At 34.2% G+C, this 13,818-nt stretch overlaps 1 protein-coding gene across 1 annotated transcript in view; it reads right to left on the bottom strand.

Annotated features, from left to right (window-relative positions):
• ANKS1B (ankyrin repeat and sterile alpha motif domain containing 1B) overlaps positions 1-13,818 on the bottom strand; it is an 822,202-nt gene that overhangs the window by 636,050 nt on the left and 172,334 nt on the right. The window contains exon 9 of the mRNA XM_005882370.2: positions 1,464-1,607. Within this exon, the coding sequence (XP_005882432.1) occupies positions 1,464-1,607 (144 nt within the window). The remainder of the gene's footprint in view (positions 1-1,463; positions 1,608-13,818) is intronic.

The raw sequence follows: 13,818 nt of genomic DNA, 5'->3' as shown, positions 1-13,818 counted from the left end.
CCCTATCTGCCCTGCTCTGTTCGTGACAGGGGGAGGCGCCCCAACCCCCTGATCAGCCCTGCTCTGTGTGTGACAGGGGGTGGCGCTGCAACCTCCCCATCGACCCTGCCTTGAGTGTGACAGGGGGCGGTGCCCCAACCCCCCAATCGGCCCTACCCTGAGCGTGACTGAGGGTGGCATTGCAACCTCCCGATCCGCCCTGCTCTGTGCATGACAGGGGGCGGCGCCCCAACTCCCCAATCGGCCCTGCTCTGAGCCTGACCAGGGGCTGCACTTAGGGATTGGGCCTGCCCTCTGCCACCCGGGAGCAGGCCTAAGCCAGCAGGTTGTTATCTCCTGAGGGGTCCCAGACTGCGAGAGGGCACAGGCCGGGCTAGGGGACCCCCCTCCCCCCGCCCCCCGAGTGCACAAATTTTTGTGCACCGGGCCTCTAGTATTGATAATAATTATGTAATGGTTAGGATAAATTGTCTTAAAGTCCTATAACAGTTCATATTAAGGTGAAGAGGTTCTTTAAGTACTATATGTTGATTTGATTATCCTATTTAGTTTTCCACAACAAATTAATATTGGAATTTGAGTGGGTATCACCAAATTGTCCATTGACATGAAAAATGTTATGGTTCCTTAGATACAATTGCTTCATATTTGTTACAAAATAAGAAAGAATAGTTTTGAGATATAACACTATTCTGGAAAATTACTGTGGATTATTTCCTGTCCTGCACTATTTTTCTCCCCATGCTTTATGTCGGTACACAGACGTACCTTTGCTATTACACTGTTTTGTTTTGTTTTTAATAACATGCTTTTTCATTTTTGTGTAGAAATATTTCATTGTGGTTTCCAATTTCTTCACTCTGTTTGGCTTATTTCACTTTTTCTGAAATTCCCCTAAGGGCTTGTAGTCCATAGCAGACAATAGGAATTTGAAGGTGATACAATCGAATTAAAATTGACTTAATGAAGAGCAAAATGGGTTCAAAATTATAGTCAATGTTTTAGTGTTCGCCTCTCATTTTGGGGTTGTACTAATAATGCCACACATTACTCTACAATGTTCCATTGTGCTAAGAAAAAAATCACTATGCTCTTATAGAGCCCTAGTATGTTTCTTTGTAAATCATTTTTTTATTATTTTAATACAAATTATGATTTAATTTAAAAAGAACATTTTGTAATAAATATTTCTGGATCATAAATATTAAAACTGAGTAACTCCATTTTTCTGGAACTAGCATCATGACCAAAATAAAACAACCACATAAAATTATGTAAAATATGTGTTTGCATATGCATATATGTATAGCAAGTTATATAAATATATTACTGACCTTAACTGAAGAAAAATTACAAAGTGAACAAGATACTAACTGAATTTCCAGAGGGGAAAAAGGATTTACTTAAAAACATAGGCAACCGTTTTTATGTTTTATTGTACCTTAAGAAAAGCAAGCTGTTACCTGTGCAAGAATAGGGAAGCCAAGGTTCCTACATCCATTGCAAGGAGTCAACGCTTCCCAGAGTCCTGAGGGCCCACAAGTGTTTTCATCATCATCTTCTTCTTCCACTTCTCCTGGTGACAAATTTATTGTAGATGAAGTTCTCTGAAATTAAATTTATATTAGACCAATGTATTATATCAATGTTATTTAGATATCTTAACATCAATTAAATTTAAATTTTTATCGTGTATTGTAGCAAGCAAGTCAGCTTAATTCTAGCCATGTTATGTGACTGCACCATCTGACTCAGCCAAAAAGAACATGTATAATTCAATTTTAAGCTGAAAGTGAAAAAAACCGGGTGGGAAAGATTGATAAGATACAAAGTTCGTAACAAAGAACAGGACACGAAAATGACCCAAGTAATAGCTGAATAGCAACAAATGAGAAAAATCTTATGATTTCTAAATGCAATCAGAAGAATAGTATGCAAATACTTTTTTAGAATAGAAATTACTTAAAAATCCCATTTTTTCCACAATATCACTAAAAACAGTCTCCTTTTTGAAAAAATGATTCATAACATGTTATATTATCATATAAAGGAGAGTAATACTTTTTAAGCGAATCATAGGACTTCCATTTTCAACATGGTCTAAACCATAAGGACAAGGACAAAAGGAGTCTGTTAAAAGATGATGAGCAATATCAAGAAAAGTTTTGGATAATAATAAACAGATGAATAGATATTACCCGATTTAGAAAATTTGAGAAAACTGGAAGCCAAGTGGCTGCAAGAGGAGAGAATAAGAAGAAGGCCTGTTCATGCCTCAGCACCCTCCAAAGGGCTTAACGAATGGAGAGATTCACTACTTCTGAAGGTGTAGGTGCAGATGGGGCTAAAACAGGATGGACACTATATATTAGAAAAAGTTAGACTCCCTAGACCTATCCTCTCACCTAGCCAAGAAACTAAATCTTTACCACCTGACAAGAAATTGGAGATTTACTTTCTGGTGAGGTTGAAGCAAAGGGATTATGAATTCTAAGAATCTAGGCACAGTGAGCAGAGGGCCCTCTCTCTAAAAACAAAGGAATTAAGTGAATAAATATCTATAATAGATGAGGAATCCCACCCGACCCCAGTGCCTACCATATTTACCTTAGAGAATATGGAAGCTAGGGTAATATCCCTCCAGACAGGAGAATAAGTATATTCCTCTCTACAAAAATTAACCTCCTAAGAAAAAAAGATCTATAAGTATGTGGGAATATGGTGGGGATCTGTGCCATAATGCCTGCTATGAAGGCCACATCTGGACAAATTCCACCCGGATAAATAGTTTCTAAGTTTTTAGTTAAATTTGACCAAGAGCCAAAAGCTCACTGCAAGTTTAAAGGAAGTCTTTAACAGAGAACAAAATAAATATACAGAAACAAAGTTATAGAAATAGAAGATATTTGCATCCCTGAAAAAGAACAGAATGCTATCAAACAAATACATAAAATCCAACAGGAAAGTTGGAAATTAAGTGTGAGGATATTTCCTACAAGATTGAAATAAGTTAAAAGCTAAGGTAATTAGGGGGTCAAACTAAGAGATCCATGTCGAATTAGTAGGGATTTATCAAAGAAATAAGGTGAGAAATTTTGCCAGAAGTGAAGAAAAATTCCATATTCAAAGAACCTGCTAAATGCTCATCAAGGGGATTTTTTTTTTAGAAAAAAAAGAAAGATAGTAAGTTTGCCTAAAAATCTTTGGAAAGTAGCATTCAGCACAATACTGATAGATCATGACTACTGAAGTTAGTAAAGATATTTTATATATTGAATTGCAAATAGCACCCCCACACCTTCCAAATGTTGTTGCTTTTAAAAATCAAATATAAAGCTTTATACAACTATTTTTGGCATTCATATCTTGTTTCCTTTTATCAATTTTCAATAACTGAGAAATTATGAAATTAGTCTCCCAATCATAAGTTACTGTCTATAAGACGCAATAATAATAACTACAATCTTTTGAGCACTATTATTCATTATTTTAATTCACACAATTACCCCTTGAGGTAAATACTAACAGAGAGGTCAGGTAAAACCCAAGGTCACAGAGCTGGAAAGTGGCAGAAAAAGGATTCCCTCCCAACTGCCTGACTCTAGAGCTTACCCCTTAACCTTGTGTTGCATGGCCTCTCATTGAGCACAATGACCTGTGAAGGCAGTATATTGAACAACCAAGCTGATACCATTGCAGTTTAAATTGAAGAAGCATATTTGTTAATATATTTCTACTGTATGATGATATTCCCCAAAGCATTTTGTTATCTGTGACAGCCAGTGAAAATTTCTGCAGTCTGGTACATAGCCCCATACTTTCATAAGTACACATTTCTCAAATCAGTAATATAAGATGATTATCACAGAGATTTTTGGTCCTGCAGATCATCTGGGTGAAAATATTAGGGAATGTCCAAAACCTTAATATAGCAAGAGCATCAGTATGATCAATGTTGTCTACAAAAATGAATAGAATGATCAAATAGGCATCTCCTTCACTAACTCACGATTGGTTTGCCCATCAAGGTTGAGATGGCATGGCAGTATGTCATTACATTCTTGGCTAAGAATTATCAATATTTCATAGGCTAATCAGTTCTTTTCTTCCAATGTCTCTTTCTCCTTCCCAAAGAAAAACTCTTATGTCTCTACCCTGTTCATACATCACCAATTATATCACATAATCTTATTCATCTTCAGCTTTCTTATTTGCAAAGTAGGCATTATAATAATTCCTACTCAGTAGGGGTTTATGAGGATAAAATTAATTGCTTGACAGTGACTGGCAAATAAACAATTATCAATAAATATTGTTATTTATATCATTATTATCTTTATCTTATGTACATACACATAGCAGACACAAACAAGTATGGTTTGCTTATCCTACTCAATTGTAAGTTATCTGAAAGCAAACATTGCCTTATTCACACATGTGTTATACATAATGGATTTTAATAATTGTTGGATGAATTATTAAATGACTAAATTTCAAACTATCATTCTCATTTGACTACCTAGAAATTTTTACAAATATTAAGAGGTGTACATAATTGCATCTCAAATCTCATTATTGTTATTTTAATTTTATTTAATGGTGGTCATTACCAATAGCATTAGCAAAAATAAAAAAATTTATCAGTGGTTTAGTACTGCCCCCTAAAGACAGTATATAAATTAGCTGTTTAAAACTATAATTTTCCACTTCACTGCTTTACAATTAAAGATGGCTAAGAAAGGTTTTATCAAACTAAACATAATCTTCAATTATACGGGGCAGGGGGGGAGAAGCCCCATGAACATACAAACTCATAAGTTTCTTTCATTTCAAATGGTTAAAACTTTTTACTGGAGATCCAACTGTGTTCCTAAAGTTCTAGATGTCAGGAAATTTTTCCATAGAATATGAACCTAAATTTACATAAAATTTCAACCTATTAGATTTATTGGTTAATACATAGAGATTATGCAGAAGAAATATTGGACCAATTCTATACTGTTTCAAAGAATAAATGTCATAGTACATAAATACCATGGAGAAACAAATTTAAGCTCAATCAAAAAAAATACTTCTAGAATAACTACCTTAGTCTAACATTTGAAGATATGGGATTTCCTTATGAGGAGATATCTGAATGTAATATAAAAATGTTATTATATGAATATATATAATATTTTATTTAATTAGTTTAACATATTATAATAGTATATATATTAACTTGTTCTCACTGTGTTCATCTCATATTCAAACTAGTGTTGAATTCAGCACCTACTTTATTTCATAATGAGAGCATTCACACCAATCATTAGCGAGCTACTTAGATTTTACCAAAGCCTCTACAGGATTTAAATTGCACAACTAAACCCCTCCCCAACAAATATTTTTCTCCTTGGAATGATGGTTGAGTAGAAGGGTGCTTTCACACCCCCTTCCACTAAGAAGTGCCCAGGTTCCTTGGTATCTATTTTCTCCCACAGGTTTTTTTTCCATTTGCTCTTCAAATCCCTCTAACCTTTATTATGCAGAGCAGTTTAACTCTAGTGTACACCTAATCTCCAAATTTGCATAGCCGATCCCATTACACAGATGACCTTACATAAGGATTATTCATTTTTGTCGATTTGAAAGGCAACACCAAAAGAAGATATACCCATGTTATTTTTTTTAATACTTTTTAAAACTGGAGTTCTAAGAGCCTACTGGGCCACTGAAAGAGGAGGAAAATTGTAAGATGTTAAGGTGGTTTATTTATATCAAAACTATAACAGTGCCAATGATCAACCAGATACAGGTCAGTAATGGTTTTTACTCCGGAGGAACAGACTCACTTATCTTACATTCAGTCCTGAGAAAGAGATCACAGTTTAAAGCATTAGCCATGTTCAAACAACTTAGTGTCAAATGTGATATTTTTATCAGCTCATAAACACTAAACATCTGTTCAAAATTTTCTGAAAATAACTCTGCAATGCTACCCTACGCTATCTTTTCCCCACAGCCATTTCCTCCAGGTTACTGAAATTCATCAACCCTACAATGTGTAAGTCTTCTAAAAAAACAAAATTTCTCTCGGAATCATTTGGAATTAGCTATCAATTCTAAATTGCATTTATAGTTGCATGGGAAAAAACAAATCTTTATGCAATGAGTACACTAAGTCCACCTCCTAGCATCCACGCACAAAAATTATGTTACTGTGCATGGTGACATGCTAAACTCAGGGATTTGCCACTATCAAAAGTATTTCACATCTATTAAAAAGTAGAATTGCTATTAGAGCAATTATTTTAGTTGCACGAATATTGAAAGATAGATTAAGAAGAACTGTTCTCTCTTTTTTAAAATATATTTTTATTGATTTCAGAGAGGAAGGGAAGAGGGGGAGATAGAAACATCAATGATGAGAGAGAATCATTGATTGGCTGCCTCCTTCGTGCTTCCCACCAAGAATCTAGCCCACAAACCAAGCATGAGCAAGTGCCCTGACCTCCTGGTTCATAGGTTGACACTCAATCACTGAGCCACACTGGCCAGGCCAGAGCTGTTCTTTTTAATAGTACATGAAGCAATCCTTACAATTCCTCTAAGACACTCAGTTCCAACACATTTTGTCCCCACCTACTACCTGTTTATATAGTTGACATCCTTTCATAGTCATCTGGGAAACTTTAAAGAAGAATGCATTTGGTTTGCTACTCTACTTTAATACAATCAATTTGCATGTTCTTTTTAAAATTTTTATTAAATTTACTGGGGTGACATTGGCTAATAAAATTATATAGGTTTCAAGTGTACAATTTTAAAATACATCATCTGTATGTTCTTTTATCTCTTAAAACTTCTGTGCATTTATCAGACTCTAGCTTAATGATACTATTTATTCTTCCAAAATTAGAAAAAAGTCTAAACTAATGTCAGGTTTATGCACAAGAGACAGGAGCTAATGTCAAAAAAGATAAAGGTTACTCTATAAAGTTTATTCAAGTTTAGTTTGCAATTTCAGCAAGACTGAGTATGAAAGGCAAAATGTGTAACTTTTGGAAAACTAAACTATCCTTCATGGCAGATCATTTTATATAAATAAATACTATTTGGGCAATGCAAGGACAAGGACACATATGTAATACCTTAATCAATAAAGAAATTTAAAATAAATAAATAAATAAATACTATTTTTCAAATAGTTTCTTCTTTAGGATCAAAATTATAAACGTCTTATTTAAATACATAATATGCACCCATTTTAAATGTAGAGTTGGGCATTTTTGATAAATGTATACACCCGTGTAATGACCACCACAATCAAGACACATGATGTGGAGCATCTTTGCAGATGGTATTTGCCATCTGTATGTCTTCTTTGGGGAAGTGTCTGTTAAAGTCTTTGACCCATTTGGTACGGTGTGAGCAGAATGTTTCCCACATCTATATTTCTCTCTCCTCCCCCCTTTTTCACTCTCTAAAAATCAATAAAAACATATTTTTGAATGTCTTTAGTTTTACAGTAATGTTGACCTCATGCAATAACTTGGGAACAACCCTCATCCTTTATTTTAAGAAAGGGTTTTTAACAGTAAACCACCCAGGCTTGAAGTTTCTTTGTGGGAAAGATTTTAGTTAATAGAAAATTAAGTACCCCTTACATTAATCTAATTAAAATTATATTGTTTATGTCCACTATTTCAAACAAATTCACTACACAGTTTTAATTATCTATTGATCAACAACTGTTGTCTACAAGACTAAACTTGAGGGTGGGGGAAAGGAATGTTAAATATGTCATGAACTCTGAACTCAAGGCATAAAGAGATGTGTAGATAAGTAATTAGAAAGTAAAACTAGGCCAAATGATGAGCATTACAGAGATAAAGAAATAAGGTGTTAGGAGAACATAAAGAAGGAACAATTATTTCCAACTGAGTGTGAAGAGGAGAGAATGCAGAGAAGCACCTGCATTTAAGCAAAAGCACCTCCTGAGATACAAGTTCTGAGGCGAAGAGGGGGATGAGAAGAGGTGGGGGCATCATATGATCCTGGTATGTGAATGTGTTTACCACATCTGGCAAATCCGGTGTCAGGAAGGGCATAGTGAGGAGGGAAAATACATCGGGGCTTTATTGTGGAAAACGGTTGATTTGAAACCAGTTCAACATCTGCCAAAGCCTAACTTTCTACTGTTAATTCTATGATGATTATAAATTTTTTTAAAAGCCTGTATTTGGCTGGGTACAAAAAATTAAGAGACTATTTCTCTTCTCTGAATTTCCATAGTACATACAAATGATCTTGGCAACTCAAATCTATTGTTTTTAACTATTTGCTACTATGCACTGTAATATATTTTATCTTTATGATTTAGGGGCAATATTTTCTATTTGTGTGACCTGCAAAATGGCCAGCACTGTTCTAGGCACATTATATGCATAGACTTTTGACTAGACAACTCTGGCCCATTCTCATTCTCTATATTCTCTTTCAACAATTATAAAACAGAGAGGCCCTCAGTGCTAGTGTGTATGTAAATATATGCTCACCTGTATGTGTGTGTGTGTGTGTGTGTGTGTGTACTAGACTGAGAAACAGATAATAAAAGATATGTTTGATAAGGAGGACATGTGAAGAAAGACTTTCAATAACTCCACAATCAAAAAATTAAAACTATCATTCTCAAATGATAATATTTTACCATTTTCAATATATAACAGCATATTACTTGCATTCCTCAAATTTATATTATATACAAGGTTATTTCTAGTCTACTTAGTTTCATCCATTTTCAGAGGAAGCAATTATTCAGTTATATGGAAAAAAATAGAATAGCAAAGAATGTGATTGAAATGTATATTAATTAAACCATCAAAAAGTAACAAAACTTAACTGAAGCATTTTATATTAAAAATTAAATGAATACAAATTAGACATTAAGTCTGTTAGATCAGCAGAAAACTGATTAACTCTAGGTCATACTGACATGAAATCAAAGTAGAATAAATAAAATGGGAATAGAAATTGGGGATTTTGCACACTCTTATTAATATTAATGTAGCCAAGGATATGTTAAGGACATATACTGCTAAGAGATGTAAGACATGGTTTAGACTAATGATTTGATACTCTGTGGTGACTTCCATGATTCACATTATTTGATGGAGAAACTACACAATGAGCAATGGTCCTCAATTTTTTTTTTTAAAAAAAAGAGGAAATATATTCTATTACAAGTCTGAAGGAGAACATAAATTCTTAACTTTGTAATCTCAAAGGAGAATAGAAATAAAAAACTAATATCAGCTTCAGTTCACAAAAAAACAAAACAAAATAATAAAGCCACAGAAAAACTAAAATACAGTAGATGTTAGATAGGTTAATATTTGCAAATTCTATTGCAAGATCAGAACATTCTCTTAACATAAAGTCTAGAAAAGAAATCTAGTAAGTTTAAAAATGCATGGAGAACATAACAATGGAAAACTATAAATGGTCAAAAGAACAATGGACACAGAATCTTTTAAATGTATCCAATTAAAAAATTTATACCATAACAAGAATAAGCCCAAAATGGATTAAAGATTTAAATGTAATACTCAAAACCATAAAATACCTAGAAGAAAACATAGGCAGCAAAATATCTTAGCAATATTTTTTCTGCTGTTTCTCCTCAGGCAAGAGAAAAAAAAGAAAAAATAAATGAATTGTACTACATCAAACTAAAAGGGTTTTTGCACAGCAAAGGAAACCATAAACAAATTGACACCCTACTAAATGGAAGAAGATATTCAACAATGATACAGCTGATAAGGAGTTAATATCCAAAATTTATAAAGAACTCACACTACTCAACACACAAGAAAAACAAATAATCCAATTTAAAAATGGGCAGAGGACCTGAACAGGCAATTCTCCAAAGAGGACATACAGATGGCCAATAGATATATGAAAAGATGCTCAATGTCACTAATCATCAGAGAAATGCAAACTAAAACCATAAGAAGATATCACCTCACATCTGTCAGAATGGCTATCAATAAATCAACAAACAAGTGTTGATAAGGATGTGGAGAAAAGGAAACCCTCATGCACTGTTGGTGGGAATGCAGATTTGTGCAACCACTATGAAAACAGTATAGAGTTACCTCAAAAATTTTAAAAAGGAACTGCTTTATGATCCAGCAATTCCACTTCTGGGTATATAGCCAGAGAAACCCAAAACAATATTTTGAAAGAATATACAAGGTGGGGCAAAAGTAGATTTATAGTTGTGAGTATGTAAAACACAGAGTTTATTCTTATATTCTTTTTTAAAATTTTATTTTATTGTTTAAAGTATTACAAATAGTAGTACATATATCTCCTTTATTTATTAATTATTGTATAATTTCCCAAACTTAGTTTTGCCCCACCCTATATGCACCCCTATGTGCATTGCAGTGTTATTTACTATATTCAACATATAGAAACAACCCAAGTGCCTATAAAAGACAAGAGGATAAAAAAGTAGTGGCACATATATATGATGGACCATTACTTGGACATAAAAAAAGAATGAAATCTTACCATTTACAACAGAATGGAAGGACCTAGAAGGTATTATGCTAAGTGAAATAAGTCAGACAGCAAAAGACAAATGCCATATGACTTCACTTATATGTGGAATCTAAAGAACAAAATAAATAACAAACAAAATAGAAATAAATTCATAGATACAAAGAACAGACTGATGGCTACCAGAGGGGAGAGGATTTGGAGGGCTGGGTGAAAAAGGTGAGTGGATTAACAAATACAAGTTGGTAGCTATAAAATAGCCACGGAGGTGTAAAATTCAGCATAGAGAATATAGTCAATAATATTGTAATAATTACTTAAAGTGCCAACTGGGTACTGGGAATATTAGGGGAAACACTTGTAAAGTATATGATTGTCTAACTGCTATGCTATACACATGAAACTAATACAAAATAATATTAAATGTCAACTGTAATTGAAAAATAAAATTTAAAAAAATTTTAAAATGCTTGTTCTTCACAAGCACTTTCATGAACAATTACTAAATATATTTTTAACCTAATGAAACACAATCATAATATCCCTGATGAGATGTGTGTGCTACTAACTGCTATATATTGATATGTTACTCTCATATGGCACTTTTTTTTTTTTGCAGAGGCCCTTTCATATAGTACTTGTGATTTTTTTAAAAACATTGCTTTCATTTACATAACTTTAGAATGAATGTGTCAATTTGCATAAAGAACTAATAAAATAATTACGAAAAAGTCCAATTTTCTTTGTACACAATAGAATCACAACAACCATATGTCTAAATAATCCCTTACCATTTACAGCACACAATTTACAGAATCTTAATGAGTTTTATAAGCATTAACAAAATAAATCTCAAGGCCTCCTCAAGAATAGCTATGATTTCCATTCCTCCCAGTTTATACACAAAGCCAGATCACACTAGTCCACAGAGTGAAGTATGTATATGGTATGTGAAGGTCATTAAGGTGAACAAAACAGGAATCTAGATCACATTTTGGTAACCATGACTCAAGAGGCAAAAATTAGCAACAAAAACATATTATGGAATTTTTAAACACTTAAAAATAATTGAACTCTTTTTGTGAAAAGATGTGAAGCTTCTTTTAGAGTGCATACAACATTGCAATATAAGAAATGATGTCTCCACAGAAGGTATTTTTAATGCTTGTTTTGTGTATCTGTCTTTCTGTGTGCGTGAAATAAACCGGCTGAGTTTGTTTTCCAGTGAAGAGACTTTCTTGTCCTGATAGAAATGTTCCAGGTCTTTGGTTTTAGTTTATCCTTGACTTATATGCAAGATAAGTTTAGAGTTAGGTTCATTTCTAATCCTTCATCAGTTTTATCTGTCACAGTGAACATGATGGTGTGCATACTGAAGAGAAGAAAAGGTCTAAATAAAAGCTTCAGAAGCAAGTCTTTGAGGTTAATTTCTCACTTCAAGGTCCAGTTTTGAACTGAGTTAAAGTAAATAAACAATATTATCTAAAATAGCATTCTCTCTCAGAGGTAAGAACTGGTAAAGGAAGTCTATATCTGACATTTATGTCTGTATTCCTAATATCCACAGCACATACTGTGCAGAGTAAGTATGCAAAGGTAAATTTAACATGCTTCCTTTATATGTTTAACAGCACCAATAAATGCTTTTCGATTGAAATATTTTGCTAATTTACACTAGCAAAGGAAATAAAAATTGATCATGTTTTCTCCAAAAAACAACAACTACCTTTAATTAATAACCAGCTTAACAATGCTGGGTGTTTTTAAAAACATTTCTCTTTTATAATTTTTTTAAGTAGAAAGGAAGCTTCCAGATACACTAAGACAAGTTGAAAAGTATGGCCATACCCCTCAGCCTGTGCAACATTCTTGCCATCTGCCGGTATTTAATGAACTCTCTCAAATCCAACATCAAATGCCCGACTTGAAATGCCTGAGCCACATCCTGTCTCGCTGAGACATTAAACCCATGCTGGATTAGTCATCTGTCTGAGATACTCAATTGGGAGGTATCAAAAGCATCAGCAATCTCTGATTTACCAGATGCTACTGTTGACTCATTCCCCAATGCTCCACCTTGATCATCCTAAAGGAAAACTAATTTCATCTAGAAGAAATGAATTATTTTGCTCCCTAGCTATGGAGTTCTATCATTTGAAAACCCCTCTCAAGTACACACAACTCCGACCAAACAGAACTACTCCAAACAGGTCTGGCCCCATACCATTACATCTGCCTCTTACCTCACCAGAAAGTCCCATCCTGTCATTGCCAAGGCACAGCCTCTTCCTGGGGCAGCCTGCGTGTAATAACTGGTCAGTGAGGTCAAGCCACCTCCTCCCAACTCAGGACAACTCTGAAGGGCCAAGCTGAGAGGGACCATAGAGTGGGCAGCAACGAATACCTTCTCCAGTGAGGCCTGAATCACAGCCTTGCAGAGAAGGACTCTCCCCCAAGTTCGACCTTCCTCGGGTGCTCTCCCTCGGTCATTGAATACTTTATATTTTGTTCTACATCTTTATAATTACTCTCATATCATGGTTTCAAAATCTTTTCTTTTAAGCTTTGCCTTTTTGAATTTCTATGTGGCATCTGTCTGCTACCTGATCCAGACTGAAACAATACCTTTAGTAAGGACAGAGCCAAGAATGTACCATAGCTGAAAGTAGAAAGCAATGAGTGGTGCTTGACCCTAGAAAGGGTAGTCAGTGACTGAAAAGCAGACTGAATAGCTAGTGTTTCACACCAAGGGATATATTCCTTAAGATACATTTTTCAAAGAACAGAAAACTGTATTTGATTCCCTAGCCTAACCAGAAAAACACAAAAGCCAGAGTAAGAGGTCAAACTTCATTCTAGATGTCTCTCTAGATGGATGGTTGCTAGGCATCGCAAATTGAGTGCTCATATCAAAGTAAGACAGTATTGAGAACATTAACAATCTCAAAGTTTATTTTTCACTCATTCGTTAATTCAAATTCATTCAACAACACAGGCAATGGGCTGGTGATTCTCCCAAGTTTCATTCTATACTTGGAAATGCACCAATATTCCCCATTCACCATGGACACGCACATGCTTACACATACTAGTACATACACAAACAAACGGAATATATGCATACACATTTTAAAATTCCACTCCTTCCATAAATTCTTCTCTAATTAATGAAAGCACATCTTTCCAATGCGCGTTTTCCTATCTAAAACTGCAGCGCCCTTGAATCTAATTCTTGAACAATTCTTTTGATCAATATTGTAATTACTTAATTAA

The sequence above is a fragment of the Myotis brandtii genome, unplaced genomic scaffold (assembly GCF_000412655.1).
Source record: "Myotis brandtii unplaced genomic scaffold, ASM41265v1 scaffold708, whole genome shotgun sequence".
NCBI lineage: Eukaryota > Metazoa > Chordata > Mammalia > Chiroptera > Vespertilionidae > Myotis > Myotis brandtii.
The sequence above is the reverse complement of the archived record's forward strand: the minus strand, read 5'-3'. Positions and strand labels throughout refer to the sequence as shown.